The sequence below is a fragment of the Botrytis cinerea genome, chromosome 13 (assembly GCF_000143535.2).
Source record: "Botrytis cinerea B05.10 chromosome 13, complete sequence".
In the NCBI taxonomy this organism is placed as follows: Eukaryota; Fungi; Ascomycota; class Leotiomycetes; order Helotiales; family Sclerotiniaceae; genus Botrytis; species Botrytis cinerea.
Genome location: NC_037322.1, coordinates 2,206,964 through 2,233,150, shown reverse-complemented (window position 1 = coordinate 2,233,150; position 26,187 = coordinate 2,206,964). Strand labels below are relative to the sequence as shown.

At 29.4% G+C, this 26,187-nt stretch overlaps 3 protein-coding genes across 3 annotated transcripts; all 3 read right to left on the bottom strand.

Moving 5' to 3' along the window:
* Positions 1-14,373: 14,373 nt before the first annotated feature.
* On the bottom strand, positions 14,374-16,696 carry BCIN_13g05870 (hypothetical protein). The gene is made up of 3 exons (XM_024696902.1): positions 16,456-16,696; positions 15,532-16,398; positions 14,374-15,466 (listed from the first exon to the last, which is right to left on the bottom strand). The coding sequence occupies exons 1-3, from the start codon at positions 16,628-16,630 to the stop codon at positions 14,646-14,648; spliced, it is 1,863 nt and encodes a 620-aa protein (XP_024552716.1). The 5' UTR covers positions 16,631-16,696; the 3' UTR covers positions 14,374-14,645.
* A 404-nt stretch (positions 16,697-17,100) lies between these two features.
* On the bottom strand, positions 17,101-19,086 carry BCIN_13g05860 (hypothetical protein). Its single transcript, XM_024696901.1, has 3 exons — positions 18,699-19,086; positions 17,474-18,641; positions 17,101-17,420 (listed from the first exon to the last, which is right to left on the bottom strand). The coding sequence occupies exons 1-3, from the start codon at positions 18,985-18,987 to the stop codon at positions 17,216-17,218; spliced, it is 1,662 nt and encodes a 553-aa protein (XP_024552715.1). The 5' UTR covers positions 18,988-19,086; the 3' UTR covers positions 17,101-17,215.
* A 1,371-nt stretch (positions 19,087-20,457) lies between these two features.
* On the bottom strand, positions 20,458-22,404 carry BCIN_13g05850 (hypothetical protein). Its single transcript, XM_024696900.1, has 4 exons — positions 21,921-22,404; positions 21,763-21,870; positions 21,324-21,700; positions 20,458-21,275 (listed from the first exon to the last, which is right to left on the bottom strand). The coding sequence occupies exons 1-4, from the start codon at positions 22,170-22,172 to the stop codon at positions 20,849-20,851; spliced, it is 1,164 nt and encodes a 387-aa protein (XP_024552714.1). The 5' UTR covers positions 22,173-22,404; the 3' UTR covers positions 20,458-20,848.
* Positions 22,405-26,187: the final 3,783 nt, after the last annotated feature.

Below are 26,187 nucleotides of genomic sequence, written 5' to 3'. Positions count from 1 at the left end.
TTGTTTTGAAAGCGGTCTTCCATTCTTCGCCTTCCTTCATTCTGATCAAGTGGTAACCATTACGTAGGTCCATCTTGGTAAATATCGTAGCTCCGCCTAATCGATCTCTTAATTCCGTAGCTAATGGAAGTGGATATCGATCCTTCTTAGTGAGTGCGTTAAGCTTTCTATAGTCTACAACTAGTCTATCGGGTCCATCCTTCTTGGGTACCCACATAGTTGGACTGGCCACTTGGGACGCGGATTCCCTGATCCATCCCTTGGCTAAATTGTCGTCGATGTATTCTCTGAGCCTTTTTAACTCATCGGCTGACATTGAATAAATTGGGGTGTGCACAGGCATCTTGCCTTCCTCCAATATTATCTCATGATCCCATGGCTTGTGTTCCGGTAAAGCCTCATGGATCCCTGGTTCTTTGAAAACATGTTCATAATTCTTGTACTGTTCTGGTATCGTAGGCTTTTCTTTTGCCTCGATTGCGATTTCGTGCCGTGTCGTTGGCTTCTGCATTTGTAGAGGAGGTGTACTGGCCTTCGCTCTTAATGGAGGACCCTGGACTGGGTGTCCTACGTCGCCGGTGTCGTTCGCGTTCAACTCTCCTTGGCGCGTGTTACGTCTCGCGGACGCCTCTAGCGTGTCCCTGTGACCGCTTTTGCACTGATCAAATGTCACAACTCCTTGTGCCCAATCTATTTTCGGATTATGTGCCTTTAACCATGGCATTCCTAAGATGATCTGTTGTTGGCCCAATGGCACAACGTCAAGCTGTATAACCTCTGTATGTTGGGTTATGCCCATTCGTATTGGGATTGTCTCCTGCGAAATCTTTCCGTCAGACCCTGCTAGCTGTCCGTCAACTAACTGCAATCGGTAGGGGTGTTGTTTCGTCTGAAGTGGTATTTCCAAGTACTTTGCAGCTTCTGGTGCAATAAAATTTCCTGTAGCCCCTGAATCTATCATGGCTGATTGTATGTGTCCATTTATCTGAACTTTGCAGTATATCTGTCCTGCCTGTCCCGTAGCATTCAACTGCTGGGTAACTTTGCGAACTTCTTGCGAAGTTGTATTGGGAGTTAAATCCTCGCATGTTACATTATTCTGATGGTTCTTCGTCTTCCTTTTCTTGGGGAACCATCCGGTTGCTTCTTTATCTGATCGATGAATTCCGCAGAATTCATCATAGCAGGCTGTCCAGCTCATTGTGGCGTGGTCTGCTTCTGCCTCGTCCTGGTGACTTTCTTCTGTTACAGAGGGTGTTGGGGTTCTGTAATACTCTTGTTCCCATAAGTCTATTGCATTCATGCCCTCTTGATTTCGTGGTAATTCCTATAGTAATTGCTGGAATTCTTCAATGGTGAAAGTCTCAGTATTTTCGGATTTAGTTGGGTTTTCTGGGATTGCAAAGGTGGCGTTAAGTTGGCCCTTGCCGAACTTAGGTTTGAAGTTGCCCCTTTTTCCTCCTGTCTTCTTGCTTCGGCACTCTGCTGCTCGGTGCCCTGCTTTTCCACATTCAAAGCATAAGTTGTTTTCTCGTCTTCGTCTCTTTTCTGAGTCATCGTTCCCGTTTGTGTAGTGCGTAGCGTCTAGTTCCATTGGGTCTCCGTACCTCTGTGGATTGTAACGTGGTCTACCCTCATTCTTGCGGTAACGCCCTTGCTTCTGATTTCCTTGGGGTTTGTATGATCTCTGGCTTTGTCGATATCTGTAGAGACGATCATCTGATTCGATGGAGTCCTGAATTAGATCGTTCAGATCTGTACTCTCGGCAGATCTTTCTAATTCCAGTCTGACTTCTGGTTTGAGTCCCTTGCGGTAGTGACTCATGATAGCGATTTCGTCCCACTTGGTTGTTCCAGCATATCTTCGAAATTCCGTAGCATATTTCAATGCTGATCCTGTCTGCTTGAGGTTGAAGATCTTATCTTCCGCTACCTCTAACTCGTTGGAATTTCCGAAGATTCTACGAATCTCTGTCTTAAATCCTTCAAAACTATTGAAGATTGTTCGGGTGGGTTGCATGCGATTCTTATCGTCATGTTCGAAATAGTCGCGCAAATATGGTTGAATCCATTTGGTTGCTTCACCTCGGAGGTATGATGCGGCCCATATACTCTTGGATTCCTTGGTAGTGAACTTGTCCTCATTGAATCGGAAGTAGATCTCAAGTTGTAAGAGGAAAGTATCGAGCTCTTGTCGACTACCTTGGTACTTGTCTGGTAAGGCGATCTTAAGGGTTTCGTTGATAGTGATCTCCTTTGGGGCATCGGTCATCTCGATGTCGTTGGTGTCTCCGGCAGATTGACCTGTGGCGGTATCTCTGGATGCCATATTAGCGGTTGGTTATCGAATCGGTACTTGAAGCAGAAATGGTGCTCAAAGTGTTACGGGAGCTGCCTCTAGGGTCACGTGGAAGTGTCTAGAGATCTCTCGAGGTGGTTTAGACTAGACTTCAAGTAGGAATTCGATAAGGTTGTAACTGGTTGCAATTCTCGTAACTATAGTAATGAAACTAATGGTTGTTGTCTTGAGCACGAAGCTCTACATTATAATGAAACCCATTCCCTTATATAGATCTTCGTCTCACTTGGACAGCTGGGACAGCCGGTCGCTCCTGGAGCGCTGTCGTTCCTGAGCTGTCCATCACGGGACACTAATCCCGTGACTCTTGGTGTCCTAGCTTATTGTTTTGTCCTGGGGCTAACCCCCTGGGATCTTACTAATATAACTTCGCGAAAAGTTTGCAAAGTTATGTTCGGTGTTTCCTAGGACCTATTGTCCTAGGAACTGTATCCTAAGATTCTAGGATATCCTATGACTAATACTATATACATGCCTGAGGCTTTCCTTGGGTGCCTAGTGTCCCCCGGTATACTGCAGCTGAATCACTGAGGCCTATAATACCATTATAGCCTATACGTTGGTGATTCTACAGCCTGTTATTAATCCGTCGTAACATCTACCCCCTCTTTTTTCGATCTAAATTAATGGATCTCTCAAACCCTTTGCAATTCAATAAAAGCTCTTTTTCAATTAATATTAATTAAATCTCGAATAATTTATTATTAATCAAGCTCTCCTATATCTATATTCGAAATTGTATTAACTTTAGCTAAGAATATAAAGAAATTAGTTTATAAAAATATACTTTTAAATATAGAGAATTGTATACTTTGAATAGCAAATGAAATATTAAACAAATATTGATATGTAAAAAAAACTCAATTATAATAAAAAGGAATGCTTATTAAATAAAAAGCTTTTGATATATTATTTCAATAAGAAATTGATATTCAGATTTAATACAATGAGTATCAAAAAAAAGGGAATTCTAATAAAAAAGTATTTTTTAATCGATATTGTAATAAATGTAGAAAGATAGGTTATAATGTAAGAACTTGTCAAAATAATATAATAGATTCTAGATTATTATAATTTTCATAGTTTTAATTAATTGATTCAATGGTTGTTGAATAATATGAGTTTGAAAGAGTGAATTGAGGTGAAAGTGACCTGCACACTGATATGACCCGCACACTAATAAACTACGTTATATGTAATAAAATGGGGTGAATTGTTATATTGTAATAATAAAATAAAAGAAATAGTAAAAGCTAAATATTTAATTCTTTAGGAGATAATTTTAGAAGGTAGAAAATGCGATAATGTTTTTAGGTTTATAGAAGTGAGGCTATAAATACTAAATGTTGGTAACACGTGACCCTAAAGTCACGTGTTTTCACTCTCACATTATTTCTATATATTGAATTATATTTATTTATATTGAGATTATTTTTTATAAAATCTTTTTATCAAATCTTATTAATTATCTATTAATTAATTATAATTAATAAGAATATTATTTTATTTAAAATAATATTTTCAAATACTTTATAACTTTCAATATAATAAAATTTCCTATAGCTTTTAAATCTATTATAATTAATTATATATATTTATTTATTTAAATTTTATAATATATTTATTCTATCTATTCTATAATATTTAATTATTAAATAATTTTGTAAACTTCTTATAAAATTATATTAAAAATTAAATTCTTATATATTATATTATTCTAATAATTCTTTATCTTTTTATTTTTAAAAAATTATTTGATTGCTTTTTTATTTGATTGATAGATTTTATAAAATTTATTATAATAAACTATTTAACTTATTTTAATATAATTTGTTTTTATTTTATTTTAATAATTTTTTTTTATTACAAAAAATATTGGGATTTTATAATACTTTTATTTTCATATATTTATTATATTTATATTCTTTTAATCTTATAATAATTTTTTTAATAATTATTAGAATTTGTTAATAATAAAAATCTTAATATTTTTAAATTTAATTAGATTTTCTAAAATTACAAAAGTAATATTGAATTAACTTTTATTAAATTTAAATTTGAAATTGTTTCCTTTTCCTTTTATTTTTTTATTTTAATAATTTATTATTTAATATCTTACTTTTTTATATTCAAAATATAAATTATTTTTTCATTTTTTTTTTTTTTCTAAATTATTATTCCCATTTATAAAATACATAATATCTAATTCTATAAAGTTTTTATATCTCTATAAATTATAACATAATCTATTTTCATTCTTACAATAATATTCTTACTTTTTGTCGGGATAGGGATCATGTGACCGTGCTAGCGCTTGCGCTAGCGCCTTTCAGCACTACAGCAATACATTTCATAATCCTAGTTTTTAGAGCCTTAAGTAATATTATAATAATATAAATTATAATATTATATTGACTTTACTATCCCCATAATAATATCAATATTGATCAATAATATTATAGATCAAAAGTCTAGCATTTTAATTTCAAGTGTAATATATATTTATAATTAAGATTAGTATTTTTTTAAAGAAATATAAGCTTTTATATTAATTTATTGCAATTTGATATCTGTTTTTATATAAATAAGAATCGATAACAATGTAATAGTAGTTCTTATATAAATATTAATTCAATATGGTTTGATATCTATATTATTGAAAGAAGTTGATAATATAGTAATGATTCTTATATTAATTTTAATTTATATTTGATTTTTTTTTATAATATATATTAAAGAAGTAGAAATTAATAATATTAGTTTGAGTTTAATAATATTATATATAATATAATTTTGCAAACTTTTTGCAAAGTTGTATTTCATTTATATTTATATTATTAATTTTCTTATTATTATTTAATTGTTATTTATAAAATAATAAAAGTTTTTTTAGAATCCTTTTAAATAAAGAAATATATATTAAAGAATTCTATTTCAAATATTGAATCGAAAATAATATTAATTATTATAATTAAAAAATATAAGGAGTTATTATAAAAATAAATATATCATTTTATTAATATATAAAATACAAATATAAAAAAGATTAAAGATTTCATTAAATATAAGGTTTATAAATATCAATATTAGAATTATTATAATTAAAAGTTGTAATTAAATTATTATCTTATATTCGATAAATTTATATTAGTATATTTTTTATAAATTAATATATATACTTTATATAAACTCAAATACAAATTATATTTATATAAAATATATATTAATAAATTAAAAGAATATATAATTCAATCAATTTATAAAGTTTTAATTGATATATATTAATTATTTTATAAAATATAAATATTTAAAGAGATTATTAAAGCGATTTTTGAAAAGGAATTTATATTTCAATTAAAAAGTATATAATAAAAAATCGTAATTGAAAAACTATATATATTATTTAAAAACTTTGAAATATTTCAAATAAAAAACCTATATATTAATCTTTTAGAATTCAATATATACATTCTATTATAATTAATTGCTATATTATAATATTTAAATAAAACTAATAAAAATAAAGATATTGATATTGAATATAAAATATTAATAAAATTATAATCAAAAACATTTTTATAATAAAAAATACTTCTATAACTCTCAAACTTTATATTAGAAAATGAATCAATTATATATTAATATTACAATCTTAAAAAACTATTATTATTTTCAACATTTCAAGAATTTATTGGTTTAATATCAAAACCATTTCAAATCAATTTTAATCAATTCTTAAAAGTATTATCTTTTTATTATAATAATCCACTATTATAATAATTACTTCAATAATAAAAACAATATTATAATTAATATAATCCAAATTAATAATATATGTATTAGTATATATATCGAAGCAGATATTCAAATAAAGAATTGAATGATAGTAATAACGATTTCAATAATAATGATAGAGGTAATGATAGTGGAGGGAATGGAGGAGAATATAATAGAGATAATTCTAAATATAATAATAATATTCAAAATGATTTATTCAGAATATTATAAAGAGTTATTAATATTGGATAATTATTAGGAAACTTTATAAAGCTTTATAAAAAAGCTAACAAATATAATGAATAAAATAATAATTTCATTTATAAGTATTCAATATTTATTAATAATTATTAATGAATCGATTTATTTGAATACCTATTATCGAAAGTATTTCCTATAATGTTCATTGAGATTGTATTTGATTTCTATTATACAAATTTAGATAATATATCTGATATAATAAAAGAGATTTATTGAATAATAGAGATTACATTTGAAGATCTAGAATACAAATGTAATCTTATATAATAATAAAAAGATATTACATTTAAGAGTGTTATAATAGAATTAAATAATACTAGCAAATCGATAAATCACTATTTACAATTGATAATAATAAAGCTTTATTATTTACATAAAGGATTCAATTTAATAATGAGAATTGATAAATTATTGTATTAGAAAATTGTTAATATATATATATTAATATTAATATATTCTATTGTTTGCTTTCGCCTTATAAGAAATATATTAAGTTTTTTTAAAAAGTTATAATCAACTAAAATAATATAGAAATAATCTTATATAAATAAAATTATAATATTCTATATTGATTATAAATATTAATATAATTGAAATGGATATAATTAGAAAGGTTTTAGATATAATGATTATCGTTTATTCAAATCATAAATAAAAAAGAAGTGTTTTGTTTATAGAAAAAAGGATTATTGATTGATTCAATATAGTAAGGAGGAGTGTAATAAATCAAAAAGCAAATATAAGAAGTAATTCAAAAATAGAAATAATTTTATTAAAAGCTTTGAGTAATTCCTTATTGAATATAAAGAATCTAATTAAGATGATAATGAAAATACCGATTTGAATATTAATAGCGAAGTAGTAATCTATTTTATACAATTCGAATTACAAAAATCATTTATATAAGAATTATATTCAAGTTTTATCATTTATATTGAATTTATAAATAATAAAGAGATTATAATAAATTTAAATAATAAAATCTTTGAATATATTTTAATATATTGAATTTATAAAGAAAAAACGATCTATATTAGCAAATACAATGTAAGAGAATTTCAAAGCATTATTATCGATATAGCTATTATAGAATGATTTACAATTGGCTATAAATAATATATAATATATAAGATAATCATTGAAAATATACCACTAAATAAAAGCAAAACAGGAATCGCTAATGTAATATTTGAAATCAACAGAGCTAAATTAATAAACTTATTTCATTTCGATTTATTATTAGAAATTATTGAATTCTATATTATAAATATAGAAATATTATTCTTATTATTACTTAAAGATATGTATAAACTTGATATATATTATAACAATATTATTAATATAATAATAATAAATAAAATAGGAAGGAGCTTTTTATATATTCACCAAAATAAATATACAATATTCTTATAATATATAAATATTCAACAATTTACATAACAAATTATTGATAATAATAAATATTATCTTACTAATATAGAATTATAATATCTATATTATTGCTTTAGTTATCTATTAGCTTATAAACTCTTATAAATACTATAACGAATCAGCTATAATAATATCTTGTAATAAAAGATTAATAAATTTACTAAATTCTATTAATACTATCAGAAACATAATAAATCTCTTAATCGATTCAAATTCAATCTAAAAAATAATATCGATTTCAATTACTCTATTATAATAAATATGATATATATTAATATTAATTCAATTCTATATATTATTAATAAAGATATGTGATTTCAAATAGCATAATAATTAATAAATATTAATACAAAGTATATATTTGATATACTTAGGAAGTGTTGGATGAATATATATATTGATTTATTGAATTATATTATATATAATATTGAAAAAAATTTCATTAATAAGAAGTTTATTTAATATATAATAATTATATTAATAAAAATAAAAAGCATTTTAATTAAAGCTTATTAGTTAATTAATATAGTTGAATAATATTATATAATTATTAAATATATATATATTATTATTATTAATAAATTAAAAAGTTCAATAATAAAAAAATAATATTATAAATAATTATAAAAGTAATAAACGATATTATAGAATCAAATAGATTAATTTCAATACTTTTAATTTTCGAAGTATATCCTTAAATAGTCAATTTGGATTTACTAATACTTATAATTCTATAATAATAATCTGTAATTAGAAAAGCGATAAATGAGATTAATAAATTATAAACTATATAATGAATTTTAAATACTTTAAATTAATATAATAAATCATTTATAATAACTTTATATAATTTATTTATTAATTCGAAAATCTGAATATAAAGAGAATATAAGAATTGAATAAAGCTATATTATTTATTAGATATTAGAAATTAAATATATATTATAAAATTATTAAATGAATTAATAAAGTTTTATACTATCTAGATTAAATCTTATATCAAAAAAGAATAAAATTAATTCCAAAAAGAATCTGAATATATTGAATCTATATAATAAAAAGATAAAGAGATTATTTTATAAAAAAACCCTAATAATATAACTTTGTAAAAAGTTTGTAAAATTATATAGTCTTCTTTTAATAATAAAGAATCCCTTTCAAATAAAATTAATAGCTTATAAGATTGTAATCTTTTATAAATCAGAATTCTATTAATATAATTATTATAAACTTATATAAATATATAAATATTCTTTTCCAATAAAAATAAAGAATACAAAACATTATCGAATTTAGCATTTTATTTTTCAAACAAAAATGAAATTGATAATATCGAATATATTAAATATTATACAGTATTAATTATATTTCTAATATCTATGATTTTTATTAAATCAAAACAAAAGAAGATTAATGAATTAATAGAAAATGATATATTTCGATTCATCAAATTCATAAATATATCTAAGAATATAAAAATATTTAATTTATAATTTATTAATAAGATTAAGAATAAAGGAATTAATAAGGCATTTCTAAAATTTTGATTAATTATACAAATATAAAAGGATTAAGGGAAGAGTATTGTTTTAATATAATTATCTATTATATAATATATTAGTTAATATATTATATTATTTGTAATAATAATGTTATTTAAGAATAAAATAATTATAAGTATTTGTAATATTATTTAAATATATATATAATCGGTATTTAATTTAGTTTGAAAATTTTATGTATAATTACTAATAAAAATAAATGTTTTTAAAAACTTTATTTTGTAAATTATATAATCATTATATAATGTTCTGGAAAAAGGTAATTATTGATTCAATATCTATTATAAGTATTATATTGATATTCTCAAAATAATATAATCAATATATGATTCATATCTTTTATATACAATCAAAAATAATATAATATTTAATATTATAGGATTTCAAATAAATAATACTTTTATTATTATTAATAAGAAGTTTGCAAATTATAAGCAAATTGAATTTAAAAATGCAAAGTTTATAACAAAAGAATATAAAACACTGATATCAAATATACTATTTAAATTCAATAAAAATCTAATCACTCAATACAAAAATAAATCAATCTATTTTAATCAATAAAAGTAATATAAGAATTTATGATTTATTAAAACAGAATCTTTTAATATATATAAAATCTATAAAAAATTAAGAAAATCAATAACAACAAAGAATTAGTATATTATATAATATATTTGTAGAATATATATTATAATTATATATCAATTAGAAATAGCTTTCAATCTTTCCTTTATTATATAAATAATTAATTTAAAGGAAGAGGATGTTAATATTCTTAATAAGTATATTCAATAGTAAATCGATAATTCAAAAAGAGAATTGTAATTTATATTATTTTATATAAATTTTTTCAAATTGATTATATTCATTAATACTTTTTTTATTAATAATAAAGATTTATTCTTTCAAATAGAATATATTATTATATTAATAAATAAGTATAATAAAGCTAATATTATTTATTAATTATTAATTAAATGTAAAAGAGTTATTAAAAGTATATTAGTTTTAAAACTTTATAAAATAGTTTTAGGATTCAATATCAATATAATAATTAAAGGTATAGTTGATAAGATCTTTTCAGTATATAAAATATTATTAATTATATATATCGATTTTAAATTATTTTATAATTGTTTTATAAAGTTTAATATTATTAATGAAAAGATATTAATAATTAATCTTATAGTGATTTGAAAAGTATATAAGAAATAAGAGATTGTGGAAATCAAATGAATTGATAGAGAATTTAATCCTATAAATATAATAATTAAATCAAAACTATGTTAAGTATTCAAGAATCTGATCGATAATAATATTATTATAATTAAGATTATAGAATGGGTTGATAAAGATTAAAAGGTATGGTAAGGGGAGTATAAGATTAGAAAGGAAGATGGTTATATAAAGGAATGTAAGATTAGAAAGGAAAGTAATTATATAAAGAAATTTAAGGAATTAATTAAAAGGATATATTATTAATGATTTTAAAGAATTACTAATATCGAAATAGAGATTATATAACTATATTAATATTTATACTAACGTTTTTCAATATTATAACAATATATATTTTGTAATCCTAGCTTTTAAAGTCTTAAGTAATATTACAATAGTATAAACTATAATACTATATTGACTTCACCATCCCTATAGTAATATCAACACTTTTAATTTCCTTAAGATTTATATAATTTTTAGTTTTATTGATATTTATAAAAACGATTATCTAATTCAATAAAATCTTAAATTAAATTATTCAAATTTATATTTTCAATAAATCTTTTTAATTTTAATTTGATTTTTGATTTGAGTTTTTTATAATAATAATTTATAATAATAATTTTATTCTGTTTAATTATTTCAATATATTTTCGAAATTCTATAATATATTTTAATGTTAATTTTATTTATTTGAAATTAAAGATTTTATTTTTTATTATTTTTAATTTATTAAAATTTCCGAAGATTCTATAAATCTTTATTTTAAATTTTTCAAAATTATTGAAAATTATTTGAATAAATTATATACAATTCTTATCATTATATTCGAAATAATTATACAAATATAATTGAATTTATTTAATTATTTTATTTAAAAGATATAATATAATCTATATATTTTTAAATTCTTTAATAATAAATTTATCTTTATTAAATTAAAAATAGATTTTAAATTATAAGAGAAAAGTATTAAACTCTTATTGATTATCTTGGTATTTATTTAATAAAATAATTTTAAAAGTTTTATTAATAATAATCTCCTTTAAAATATTAATTATTTTAATATTATTAAAATTTTTGGGAAACTAATTTATAATAATAATTCTAAGTATTATATTAATAATTAATTATTGAATCAGTATTTTAAAATAAAAATAATATTTAAAATATTATAAAAACTATTTTTAAGGTTATATAGAAATATCTAGAGATTTCTTAAAATAATTTAGATTAAACTTTAAATAGAAATTCAATAAAATTATAATTAATTGTAATTTTTGTAATTATAATAATAAAATTAATAATTATTATTTTAAATATAAAGTTTTATATTATAATAAAATTTATTTCCTTATATAAATCTTTATCTCACTTAAATAATTAAAATAGTTGGTTGTTTTTAAAGCATTATTATTTTTAAGCCATCTATTATAGAATATTAATTTTATAATTTTTAATATTCTAGCTTATTCTTTTATTCTAGAATTAATTCTCTAAAATATTATTAATATAATTTTATAAAAAGTTTATAAAATTATATTCAATATTTTCTAGAATTTATTATTTTAGAAATTATATTTTATATTTCTAGAATATTCTATAACTAATATTATATATATATTTGAGGCTTTTTTTAAATGTTTAATATCCCCTAATATACTATAATTGAATTATTAAGACCTATAATATTATTATAGCCTATACATTAGTGATTCTATAGCCTGTTACTAATCCGTCGTAACATATTCAATCTAAAATATTTTCTAGATTCTGAAAATATGTATATATATATATATATATATATTTAATCCTAAGAACCCTAAATATCAGTCAATATTAATAAATTAGTTACTATCAGATAGTAAAGCATTAGAAAGCTTTATTATTAATAATAAAAATAAGATATTTATTATATTTAGTTTTTTTTATACACTTAATTTATAGCTCGAAACTGTTACACTTTGCGTTACAAAAACACTTTTTCTTATATATTTTTGATATTAATTTGAATTTTGAAAAGAAAATTGAATTTTTATATTATTCGTATAAATATATATAATAATATTCTTAAAAACTCAAATCATATTAATAAATAAAGGCAGTATAAAATTACGCACAAACGAATTTTATATATATTTTTAGGTGGGTCATATAATTATATGAGCTATATGCTGATAAACTACGTCATATATATATCAGCTTCGATAACTACTATCCTTATCATTCTAATTATTTCTTCAAATATAGAGAAAATTAATTCGAACGCGCCCTGACTATCACTGAAAGCCTAGGAACTAAAGATACTTAATCTACTTAGTCGACTTTAAAGATATACTATCTGTTAATATTAGTTATCACTAGGCGTCGAGGAAAAAGAACTTTTCAGATTGTGGATTCATAGAAGCTTTTTTTCTTTTTTTTAAGATATATAAAATTTTATTTTTAGTTCTTTAATCTTTATAGGGGCCAGCCCCCAAGCCCTCGATCCTCGCTACGCTCGAGATTTAATTATAAATAATAATAATAATAATAATAATAATAATAATAATAATAATAATAATAATAATAATAATAATAATAATAATAATAATAATAATAATAATAATAATAATAATAATAATAATAATAATAATAATAATAATAATAATAATAATAATAATAATAATAATAATAATAATAATAATAATAATAATAATAATAATAATAATAATAATAATAATAATAATAATAATAATAATAATAATAATTTATAAACTTTACTAATCTCTTACTTCTAATTTATATAAAGATATTAGAAATATAATTAAATTTTGAAGTCTTAAAATCTTATAATTCTCTTTCCTTTTCTAATTCTTTTTCTTATTCTCTTTCTAAATCTCTTTTCTTTTCTAATTCTTTTTCTTATTCTCTTTTCTCTTTTCTTTTCTAAATCTCTTTCTTATTCTCTTTCTAATTCTCTTTCTATCGTAGGTCGAAAGTATATAAGGGGTTATCATATATATAATATATATATATAAGATGGAAGCATGCTCGAGTGAATGACTAAAGGATTATATAAACAGTATGACATGTGATTTTTATTGAAAAATTATATGAGATTAATTTTCTTATTTTACAATTTAAGGGATTAGATCTCTTTTTATACTTATTCACTTAGAATCAGCTTTCTTTATTCAAAATCCCTTTTCTAATTCAATAATTCTTTCGAAATAACAATTGAATGATTAACTATTATCTTATCAATCTTATCTAATCGATCTATATAGCTTTCAATCTTTCATTATTAAATTATAATTCGAATTCATAATGAAAATTACTTTATTCTTATTTGAATATATAAATATAAATTGAAAGATATCAATATTATATTATACTATTATTTTTATATATAAAAACAATATTATAAACATATTTTCTAATTCTCTTCTCTTAAATTGAAACAATCCTGCCCTAGTATTAGTACATTGCTTATAATCAATCAGAAGGGGTTTTATGAATCTGCAAATATGAAAATGACCTGCTATATAGATATATGATTATATAATATATAAGTACTTTTCCACTTGGTTTGCTTTTACGAATCCATTATAAAAGATAAAGTGAAGTGAGGCCAGAAAGCCCGCTAAGGAAGTCACGTGTATTAAGTAATCAAAACGATTGATATAGTCAACTTCATTGTATCTAGCTTTTTATAAAATACGCGTATACTTAATTCGAATTGATAGTTCTCTCTTTATATCTTTTCTAGGCCCGAGGTGACTTGTTAAAATTTGAGGAGAAGATGATATAAGAAATAGGTGATTCATATGCCTTTTCTGTGATGAATGAATATTAGACATTTTCCTATGTTGAAACCGGACTTTCAATATACCAAGTTATACTTAGACACATCTTTTTAGTTCTTAAACATTTCAAATAGCTGTCATCTCTTGATTACTTAGCTGTGTTTCCTTAAAGCAGCATCAAATTATGGGTAAAACAGTAATATATGAATAAATGCGCCCGTAACTTGTGTACAGTTGTCAAACTTACTTCCCATGAAGAATGATATCAGCAATTTTTTCTGCTAACATGTACACAGTAGATTGTGGATGCCCCGGTACTGCAAAAGGTATCACAGAATTATCAACAACTCGCAATCCCTGTACACCAAACACACGAGCCTCAGAGTCGACGACGGCACCCGGAGCGCCAAGCTTGCCCATGCTACATGTCGCAGCCGCATGATAAATTGTTGAAGTCGATTCACGTATATAAGCCAGAATTGCTGCATCTGTTGTTATGTTGGGTCCTGGGACCAATTCGGAGCCTATAGTGATTGCGGAAATTGAAGACCAAGCTTGTCGTATACGCTTTACTGCTGCGACAGCCACTTGAGCATCTGTATCGTTTGGATCACTCAACCATCCCAGGTTGACCACTGGCGGAACAGAAGCATCTGCACTCGCAATCGTGACGTTGCCTCTTGATAACGAAGCTGTCAGTGTGGCGAGTATATAGCCTACGCCTACTCCACTGTTCGAGACATATTCAACTTCCGGCCAATCAGAGGGGAATGAAGCCAAATCCGAGAGCGCCGCTGAGGTGAAGTTACTTCTCAGAGTTTGGGGGGTCTTCTCAAACGCGATAAAGCCGTTCTCCGAGCTCAGAGGACCAGTAGCATGATTCAAATATTGCTGCAAGGTGTTCTGGGAGTATTGAGGTTCCGTAATGAGTTCTGCCCCGGTCGGGACATCCATCGCGTGGGCGACAGGAAATATAATCTGATCCCACAAATTTTGACCCACGCCAGATAGGTCAGATATGATAGGGATTTCATATTCTGACAAAGTTGCATTTGGTCCAATACCTTGAACACAAAAAGTCAATCAACCTGGATCTGCAATAACTAACCCTAGGATAATATAGACATACCTGATAACATCAATAGTTGAGGCGTATGAAATACTCCCGCTGAGAGAATAACTTCTTTCTTGGCTGATATAGTGAAGTTTACGCCCTGTGTTGCGACAGAAACCCCTGTTGCAACGGTGCCATTGAAGAATACTCGATTTGCTCTGGCCTGAGTGTAAACCACCAAGTTTGGGTACTCAATTGATTGAGCCAGGAAAGAAGATTGCGAGGACGAGCGAGTAGCATCAATTGGAGATATAGTCGAGGGAATCCAGGCCGCGTATCCAAAAAGAATGCCGCTGTTGAAGTTTACTGGACTAATTGGTAGACCAATTGCTTTGAAAGCTTTTTGAAACCACGTGAAAGGAGGGTCAACCCAGTTTCCCCAGGATACCTGCAAGGGTCCACCAAATTTGCTGAAAACGCTTGGATCATATACAGTTGTCGCGTTAGGGGTGTTGCGCTTTGCCAGGTTGGGTGGCGTCAGTTGGACCGATTTCTTGAAATAAGGCAATAGATTGGCGAAAGTGTAGGATTCATCCCCCACGATATCTGCCCATCGCTGATATGTGCCATTTGTTGCCCGATGAAATGCCATAGAATTCAAGGCCGAACTACCACCTAAAGTTTTGCCTTGCGCATAATGAATCTGCCGACCGCCAGCACCAGCCTGCGCAGTTGAAACTAGTCCCCAGTCCACAAGAGGCTGCTGCTGAAAAGGTACCGCGGTTCCCAGAAATGGAGCAGATAATGCGAGGCCAGGTACGACGCTGAAGTTTCCGTTGTCTACCTCATAGAATCCTCCGGCTTCGACGATTGCCACCGATGCGTTGGAATTTTCGGCAAGCCGTGAGGCAAGTGTGATACCAGCAGTACCTCCGCCAATTACTAGACATCATTTGCGATTAAATTGTGTCTTCTGTATAAAGGGTGGAGATTTCTTACCAACATAGTCGTATGATGCATCGACCCCAGGTGTACCAAAACCACTAGATGGTATGCGACCCCGAGTTGCGCTACCTGCTTCAACATATGCGATTGTTGACGTCAGTATAAAGAGTATATGTGGAAGAGAATAAGTCTGCATGATTGAGAAAGAATAGAGTAATTCGTATCTCATATAAGAGAAATTGATCGATCGAGCAATTTCAATACAATTTGCATCCCTTATATACTATGTCAATTCACAATTCAATGATGGGATTAATTGAAATGAATGGGCTGATTACAGGCATGAAATCCAATGGATTTTAGGTTGCATCGAAGTACTTAGTAGTCCCGGGCATCCATGTGAACCACGTTACTTTCCAGCAACATTTCCGCGCTAAATACATCGAATCCACTAAATTTTTCGGATCAATCAAACCTTTACTGGGATCCTTGTAAACAATAGTCTTTTCAAACAATCTCTCGCGTTATGTATCACCTGGATTGCATCTCTTTGTGGCATATCTTGCAAGATGGATGCACGGAATAATATTCTGTTATTGCCACAAATCTTTGGGTGGAAATACTCCATTAGATTTTGTATATCATCACATGGATTCGTCTAAGCTCAATTCTTGCAGGGCTTTCACTGCCCCGAAATACTGCAATTCTTTAATTTCTCGAGGAAGTAAATACTATTTAATAGATGGGAAACTACATCAACCTTACGGGCTCTTAGAACCAAAATGTTGCCTGCCTGTCTCACTGTTTAGTCCATCTAATTCGCACAAGATTCAAAGCTAGACCCAATAATTTCAGCTGCTTGCTCAGAGAGAGCATAAGTGCAAGCTTGATAATGAGCCGTAATAGGCAAAGGGATTACACTAGCATCAACGACACGTAGTCCTTGGACTCCGTATACACGCAAATTGCCATCTACGACTCGACCCATAGCAGCAGTTCCGGCAGGGTGATAGACAGTCCTGTTGATAAAGTTAATGCAGATTCCTTTTAGATGAATAAAAGATGTACGTACTTTCCACGTGCTTTGATGCGTTCGTCAATCTCATCATCCCTGGCCATCCAATCTAATGGTTTCTCTCCTGACGCTACAGTTTCCGTCTCTATCAGATTCTGCCCTTCTGTGGTGTCTAACATGACCTCCATCGTTTTTCTCAGTCCTGTGCGCAACACATATCGATCAGCTTCCGTCGAGAAATAATTTGGATCGATGATTGGTGCTACGGTCGGATCAATCGATGCCAATTTGACGATTCCCCTCGAAGTCGGAAGACCACCAAGAACTACTGTCGTGATGTGGCTTCCGTCCATAGGTATGACGGGCTCGAATTTATTTGCTCCAACGTAGACAGTCAAGCATTCTACATGAGACCGGGCTGGGCTAAGAAGCGGGTGAGAATTATCTACTGTCCCCTCATCTTTGGCCAAAGCGGCTTTGAGTCCCTCAAGAGGCACTCCGCATGTAACGACCCAATCTAAAGGTGTACCTTTTGCAAAGTTGGGATTGTTAAATAAGGGGGATCCGAGAGCATATCCAGCTTCTGGGTTTTTCAATTTCCACCATTGAGCTACGGACATGTGATCATGCAAATTTTGTCCGACGTGAGGCGCATCAACTATTTGATCAATACTATGCTTCTCTAATTCTTCTGAAGGCCCAATTCCGGAGAGCAACAAGATCTGAGGGGTGCGGTATGCACCAGCCGAGAGAATGATTTCCTTAATGGCAGTAATTTTCCTGCCGTCTGCGAGTTCAACGCCTGTGGCCTTTGGAGTCGATTCCCGGGTATCGGTGAGCACGCGTGCCACTAGGGTCGAAGTCATTACGTGAGTACCAGTGAGTGGATAAACTGCGCTCGCAACTTGTCGTTGGCCATTTTTGCGATTTTCCACGAGCTCTCCAAGTCCCTGGGGTGAACCTGAATTAGCATCGCTGTTATACTCAACGCCTACGGACTCCCATGCCCTTCGAATATTTTCGCGCAAAGGATAATTACGGCTGGTAGATGAGGCCGATTGGGTGTAAAGAGGCCCTTCATAGCCATGTTGGGTCTCAAGGCCTGGCTTGTGATAATGTTCGGTCCGACGAAAGTATGGTAGAAGTCCATCATAGCTCCATCTGGGATCATTGACCAGCTTTCCCCACGCATTGTAATCATTTGCGTCGCCGCGTATCCACCCACCTGAATGGGATCTCAGCACAATTCAAGATCGGTAGCATATTTCGAATATGAACTTACCTGCGTTGATAGCTGATCCTCCACCTAGAGCTTTTCCTGCGTTATTTGGCAAGACTCTGTTGTTTAGATGACGCTGTGGAACCGTAGGGTATCCCCAATCTAATTCGGAGCCTACGAGGAATGGTCCGTTCGCTGAGTCGGTCACCAACGGATTATTGGTGACATCTGGTCCTGCCTCTATGAGAAGAATGGCCAAAGCAGGATGCTTTTCGTGAAGGCGAGATGCTAATACCGAGCCGGCAATACCGCCACCGACTATAATGTAATGGTAGTTCGAGTTTTCTGCCATGGCTGATCAGTTAACCGTGAACTAGCCGTGATTGCAAGGCGATCTGTTCCTCAGTATATATCGTAGGGGGAGAGAGGCCCTGTCCTATAATCTTTTCTCACTTAAATAAGATTCTGCCCCGGCCCTAGTGGTCGCAATGGGTAGCTTGGGTAGTACGGCTGGCTACGGGTATCCATAAATATAAATGACTTAAGAGATAAAAAAGCTAGATATATTAATCAACAATTGAATATGAATAATGAAACCTCATGTTTGTAAATTGAGTAATTAAAACATATACAATATAACTATTATTTGATGAGTTTTATTACTTTAAGATTTAAATTTATTTCAATAAATATTGATATTAATTCTAGTTTTATAAAGAACAAAAATATTAAAATCTAAAAACTTTATAATTTGTTTAGTTTTTGTATACAAAATATATATAAATTGCAAAGACTATCTATCTGTTTTTCAAATTGTATATTTAATATAAATATATACAAATATCTGTAAGCATAAACAGATATTTTGAATTATTTATAAAAGCTAAATATCGGAGCCTCTGATTGGCTGCTTATTAATAATGACTTGGGTATGGGTATTGGAAAACTAGTACGAAACCCACTCATTGCGATCACTAGCCGACCCCGACAATCTTAGACTTTTCTTCCCCTGAGAAATGAAGCAACAGAAACAGAATGTATGATGGGATGGAAACATTTACAAAGTGGGTCAGTTCTTTATTTGTCATGGCTCGTTGTTGCCGATACTCCCGTCTAAGCGACAAAGACTAGGCTCGATATAGGGCTAGCAAAACCCCGATTAAGTGTGATAAGCTAGGGGAGGAAACTGAAATCAGTGACAGTGCATGATTCTCAGGGGTGTTCAATTTCGAGGCACTTTCAGTACTTTCATTTGCTGTCAGCTCTATTTTATTCGTATTCGAGATTGTTTAGTTTGTGTGCAGGTATCTTCAAAATTCGGAAAACAGAGGTCGGCCAGACACCAGTTCGTCTAAAGCTAGACTATAAGTTGCTTGAGCGATATATGTGATTGGTATCTATCAGCAAAGTGGATTGTTTTTACAGGGGTTTTATCCGTTTTTTGTTGTTAATTCGTGGAGAAGCGAGAAAAATGGAGACTAACTTTTGGTTCACCAGTTTTGACAATAGGTAGTATGACAAATAGTATTCTAACCATGATATAAGTCCGTGATGAAACCCCACTTCCATATTACATACGCTAGTACATTAGAATTATGGGCTGATTCACTCCATCCAGCCTTGCAAGCCAATATCCCCAGAGAAATGGTGGGGCTTCTAAATGGTTGGTGCACCAGTGGGTGCACAGACTCACGGGACAGTACAAAAATCAACGTGTAAATATCTTTTGATATATTGAATCATTTATTTTAAAAATTGTTGTAGTTCTTGAATAAAGATAAAATAATCAAAATACAAATTTTGATATCAAACAATTGAAGAATGAATTTATGAAAAATATTGAAAATTTGGAAGTGTCCCGTGAGTCTGTGCACCCACTGGTGGTGCGGATCCTAAAGCACCCTACGTAGTAGCTATAGGTTTGCTATCCCTACAATTAACGCAAAGAAACATTGGATTGTTGATCCTGAGGGGACCATACTTAGCGTTACAAAAGTGTTCTTACACTGGATTCTAGACACTAGAAAGGTGTTTCCAAAGGCCCCTTGCAAGTTGCCAGACATGCATCTTGATAATAACTTCACATAATTATCTTCTACTCATTCCCACATCGTGCTAGTGCTCATTCTCTTATCCTAGCTAGTGCCTAGAACCCTACCTGCTAATCAAATTGGCAGTTCATCACCGATCCCAAATTAGAGAAATGCTGGAGATTATGCACAATCCCAAGCAGTCTCTACCACAATGGCCGTATTATCAGAAGATCCAGCGTTGCCGGAAGTGCCTGTTCCGTTCTTCCGGGTGTCGATGGTGGCGCTAATAGTGTTGGTGTGCGTTCCTTTCGCGATCGGCCGAAGGGGCAAACCATCTTCATCCAATTGACTGAATCCACGGTGGCCCCCTCTTTTGATCGTCGAACTCTGTCTTCTTGAATCCTGTTTTGACTCCAGTCGAGTTCTGATCGAGGCAAGAGCCCCAATAATGGGGGTCAAGATAGGACGCAACAAGGGACCGCAGCAAACGAAGATAGCAACACCGAACTCTATCACGGGCCAGATATAATTGTAAAGATTGTAAGTAAAATCCGAGAAATCGGTATTTAGAATTGTTATCACTCGTGCAACGCTCATAGAGATAGTACTGCTCAAAGTTAACTCGTGATTTGTACCGAAATGAATGAAGACTTACAACAAACCAAAACACATCAAGGCTGCAAGTGCTATTTTATTTGCCGTTGGCATTTGTAGCCTCCAAATGATAGGTTGGGGAAGTAAAAGAATCATCATATCCGTGATGATATCTACAATACCAACGGCTGTATAGGCAGATATCGTATTCCCACAATGCCCAGCAGTGGGTTGAAGATTCCAATTGTAGCCCAATGGACGGCAGATCAGGAAAGCTATCAGGATTGTCATTACGGTCCATGAGATGCACATTGCCAAGACAAAGTATCCTGCGAGTCTGAATCTCGGGACCGCAAATATCCTGATCAGCATGATGGTGATACTACATTTGATTAATCCAAGCCCAACACCATACAGCATTTGATTTGCAAGCAAGACCTGATGATAGATGTCAGCCTACTCTTGCACTTTTAATTGATGTATAGTGAGTTGGTTGATACCTTTTGAGCTGTCTTGAGCTGTGCGGGATTCAATTGATCCACATGCCATCCAGAACCCCCAAAAACGACTAGCATTATGTCTCCACTCCCAAACCCATAAAAGATTACCTGCGGCTAATTAGTCAATTTTCTTCTGAGAGTCTGTGGGGGACGCTTACTAACGCTCCTACCACCAGCCAGTCTTCAATCATGAACGCGATTCTTTTCATACGACGAGCATGAAGTCGCAGTACAACAGATATCGTTGCGATCGTCCAGAACACTGCTACAATGATAATGACTTGTGCTCCACGGTCGTTGAGCCCGCGGTTGGAGTTTGGCGACTCTTGCCGAGCTTCGAAACCCATTTGCGATTTGAAGACGCGAGAATGTTGCGAATCCAGAATCATCTTTTCTGGAAGGAGACCCATCAAATGGCTCTCTCAATAGTGGGCTAATATACCGCACTCACTCTGGCTATCCATTCTGTACATATACCAGACCCTTAGATCTACTGTATCTAACATGTTGGAATACACCTATCGCCTTTGATGTAACAAAAGATTACCACCCCCAATCTGGTGGGATGCTTGGAGGAACTGAAATTATATTCCTCGTCTGCAGGGCTATTGACTCCTGAGTGGATTATTTGAGGAAAGATGTCATCATTTTAGCCGCTCAATCTCTCCGATATTGAAATTAAGAAGCGACTGCACATGTAATTAAAGAAAGCCAGGAAAGATCCTACCTAGGCCTGTGATGTCCCCAGTACATTAAAACCGGTCAGCTTTCGTTTCAAAGATACATGGATAGCACTTGAGAACCAAGAGCAGCATGGAGGCACAGCATGATCAAGTCAATACTTTTACATGCCACAGCGGAGTACGGAGAAAGTTCGCCCGATTATGCAACTCCCGCCACCACCTCTTAGGGGTAGCGATGGTGCAGCAGAAGTGTGATAGTCCAGTAAGTCCGGCAGATCGGTTGTTCTTGGGATGCAGCGGAAGACAATTGAAGGGCAATCAGATGCGGCCAAGGAGACTCCACCTGGAGTTACATCATCGAATTGGTGATGCAATGCAACAATAATATTTTTTTAATGCTTGTCAATGGTATCATGTCTAGTGAGTCTATGAAATTCCATAATAAGTATAACATAGTTTATTATTAAGCATATTATATCACCAAGTGAATCATTTTAAAATGTATCAAATCACCTATTTTTAAATATTATAATAACAACATAAACATCAGAGATTCAATTAGAAAATATCAAAAAAGCATTAGATAATTAAAAAGACTTTAAATCTATAAAAAAATATTTGTTATTTCAAAACTAAGAAAGAAAGAAAAAAAGCTATCATGAATCTACAGTCTGAGAGATTCTTTTCCCCCGACGGCTTGTATAATTGAAAACTATTCTACTTATATAAACTTTCTTATTTTTAATTGAATATCGATTTTAATATTTAATATATAATATAACTATAAAATTTTAGTTTAATTTCTTTAATCTTTATAAAAGCCAGCCCTCAAACCCCCGACCCTCGCTACGCTCGAGATTTTCTTATAAATAATAATAATATGTTTATATAAGGAATTGTAGTTTTTGTTTCAAAAATAATTCTTTATAAGATATAATATAAAGTATAAAAGCATTAATAATAATAATAATATTATTATTATTATTATTATTATTATTATTATTATTATTATTATTATTATTATTATTATTATTATTATTATTATTATTATTATTATTATTATTATTATTATTATTATTATTATTATTATTATTATTATTATTATTATTATTATTATTATTATTATTATTATTATTATTATTATTATTATTATTATTATTATTATTATTATTATTATTAGTTTATAAACTTTAAATATTAGAGTCAATACAAGGTGACAACTAGCGTATCATAGGATCCAGAAGAATATAAGACTTTTCATTAATCTTCTTAATCCTTTTCAAAATGAAACTATATATAATATAAAAACTCTATATCAAATAAATGATTGACCCGATATCGGTCCTACATTAACATTCCATAATAGAGCCTTTTTCTTCAAGACTTTCATCCCCAAAAACCATAAACACTATAAAGAATTCAAAAGTTTTAAAGCTTATTCGATAGATTCCTTTTACTATATCAATATACTTTTAAAACCATATTAAATTCTATAGTAATAAACCTATTGCAATACCTACATCCTTATTTTATAAGATTCAGCTCCTTTATAATTCTAAGAACTATATTGTAATACAAGAGTGCTAAAAGCTAAACCCTTTAAAATCTTTAAAATCTTCAAAATTCAAAAATTCAAAAAAATAACCACTTCCTTCCTTTTATTTTATTGATATTGATTCGCTTTCAATAAAATGATGATTTGTATTTAATAGGATTGCCTTTCTTTTTTAGGTTTTCATCCCTGAAAACTATAAAAACTTGAAAATCTGAAAAATTAGAAATCGATAGTGTTCCATTAGCATAAAACTAGCCAAACACAAAATCCAGAAAATCCTATAAAATCCTATAAAATGTATAGAATCCTGTAAAATCCTGTAAAATGCGGAGCTCCGCTGGCTTTCCGCTGAGTCCTCGAAATCTAAGAGAAATCCTGAAATCCTGTAAAATCCTGTAAAATGCGGAGCTCCGCTGGCTTTCCGCTGAGTCCTCGAAATCTAAGAGAAATCCTGAAATCCTATAAAATCCTATAAAATGCGGAGAATGCTTGAGAGGCCTGGAATCCTGTAAAATCCTGTAAAATGCGGAGCTCCGCTGGCTTTCCGCTGAGTCCTCGAAATCTAAGAGAAATCCTGAAATCCTATAAAATCCTATAAAATGCGGAGAATGCTTGAGAGGCCTGGAATCCTATAAAATGGCCTATTTGCGTTTCCAGGTGAACAACTCCAGTATAAATACTATTTTATCTTTTACTAGATATAAGCTATTCAACATAATATCGGCCATTTGCAACCAGCTTCCACCAATGGATTCTAATTGGCCACATAATAGCTAACTAGACTTTTCCCTATATAAGAGGCCTTAGGCATTATATAAAGATATTATTATCTCAATAATAAAATTTAAATGTATTGCTAACATCTCGCAAACACTACCTAAAATAGGATTCGCTTTTCAAAAAAGAGATTCTTTTTTTCAATATTTTCCTTTTCTTTCCTAACTTTTATTCAATTATTCTATTTCATTTCAAAAGGATATTGAAGATATATTATAAGGGTACTTTATAAATATTTCTAAAGAGTTTGATTTATAAAAGCTTTCTTTTTTAATATTCTTTTAATTCAATTTTATAAAAATAAAGAGTATTTTAATGATTCGAATATTATTGTTTGTGTGTTGATAGTGTATTATAGGTATATTGTAGTTTAAAGGAGTTTTGAAGCTTTTGAAGCTTTTTGAAGTTATTCCCAAAAACTAATCAACAGCTTGTTTTAAAAGAATTGAATAAAAAGAATTGTTAGAATTAATGTAAGATAATGACTAGTGTATTATAGGATTTAAGAGAATATAAGACTTTTTATTAATCTTTTTAATTCTTTTTAGAGTGAAGTTATATATGATATGAAAACTCTATATTAAATAAATGATTGGCCCGATGTTAATCCTACATTGACGTTCCGTAACATTAAAATCTTAAAATCTCTTAATTCTCTTTTCTTTTCTAATTCTCTTTCTTATTCTCTTTCTAATTCTCTTTCTAATTCTCTTCTCTTATTCTCTTCTCTTGTTCTCTTTTCTAATTCTCTTCTCTCTCTTATTCTCTCTCTTATTCTCTTTTCTAATTCTCTTCTCTTATTCTCTCTCTTATTCTCTCTCTTATTCTCTCTCTTATTATCTTTCTAATTCTCTTTCTAATTCTTTCTCTTATTCTCCTTTCTTATTCTCTTTCTAATTCTCTTCCTAATTCTCTTTCTAATTCTAATTCTAATTCCCTTTCTAATTCTCTTTTTAATTCTCTTTCTAATTCTCTTTCTTATTTTCAGATTCTAATTCAGATTCTAATATTGAAAAACATCTAAAGCAATTATACCTAAGGCATTTACACCCCCTGCTTACTAATACACCTCTAAATACACCTCCTTTCAACTCAATCCATTCAATCTATTGATTCTATTACTATTATAAGGTTTATTCTAAAACTAATTAAATTATTAGAAAGCTTTCAATTGCTTTAATCTAATTACTTCTTTTTCAATCGAATTTTCTTTCCTTTTAAGATTGTATATTGGATTGAAATGATTTCGTATAGTTTTCTCCCTTGTTCGGCTGGAACAACCCTGCCCTAGCATCGGCAAATTACTTATGACCAATCAGAAGGGGTTTTATGAATCTGCAAATATGAAAATGGCCTACTATATAGATATATGATTACATAATACATACATGGAGTACATTTCCACTTCGT

Bases quoted from the DNA above. Each gene is read 5' to 3' on its own strand.
- BCIN_13g05870 (XM_024696902.1), bottom strand. From the start codon at position 16,630: ATGAGATACGAATTACTCTATTCTTTCTCAATCATGCAGACTTATTCT. The intron at 16,399-16,455 runs GTAAGAAATCTC...AATGATGTCTAG, and splicing joins TGCATCATACGACTATGTTG to TAATTGGCGGAGGTACTGCT. The intron at 15,467-15,531 runs GTATGTCTATAT...TTTGTGTTCAAG, and splicing joins TCAACTATTGATGTTATCAG to GTATTGGACCAAATGCAACT.
- BCIN_13g05860 (XM_024696901.1), bottom strand. From the start codon at position 18,987: ATGGCAGAAAACTCGAACTACCATTACATTATAGTCGGTGGCGGTATT. The intron at 18,642-18,698 runs GTAAGTTCATAT...GATCCCATTCAG, and splicing joins AGGATCAGCTATCAACGCAG to GTGGGTGGATACGCGGCGAC. The intron at 17,421-17,473 runs GTACGTACATCT...CTTTATCAACAG, and splicing joins CGCATCAAAGCACGTGGAAA to GACTGTCTATCACCCTGCCG.
- BCIN_13g05850 (XM_024696900.1), bottom strand. From the start codon at position 22,172: ATGGGTCTCCTTCCAGAAAAGATGATTCTGGATTCGCAACATTCTCGC. The intron at 21,701-21,762 runs GTATCAACCAAC...ATCTATCATCAG, and splicing joins AGCTCAAGACAGCTCAAAAG to GTCTTGCTTGCAAATCAAAT. The intron at 21,276-21,323 runs GTAAGTCTTCAT...AACTTTGAGCAG, and splicing joins TTGATGTGTTTTGGTTTGTT to TACTATCTCTATGAGCGTTG.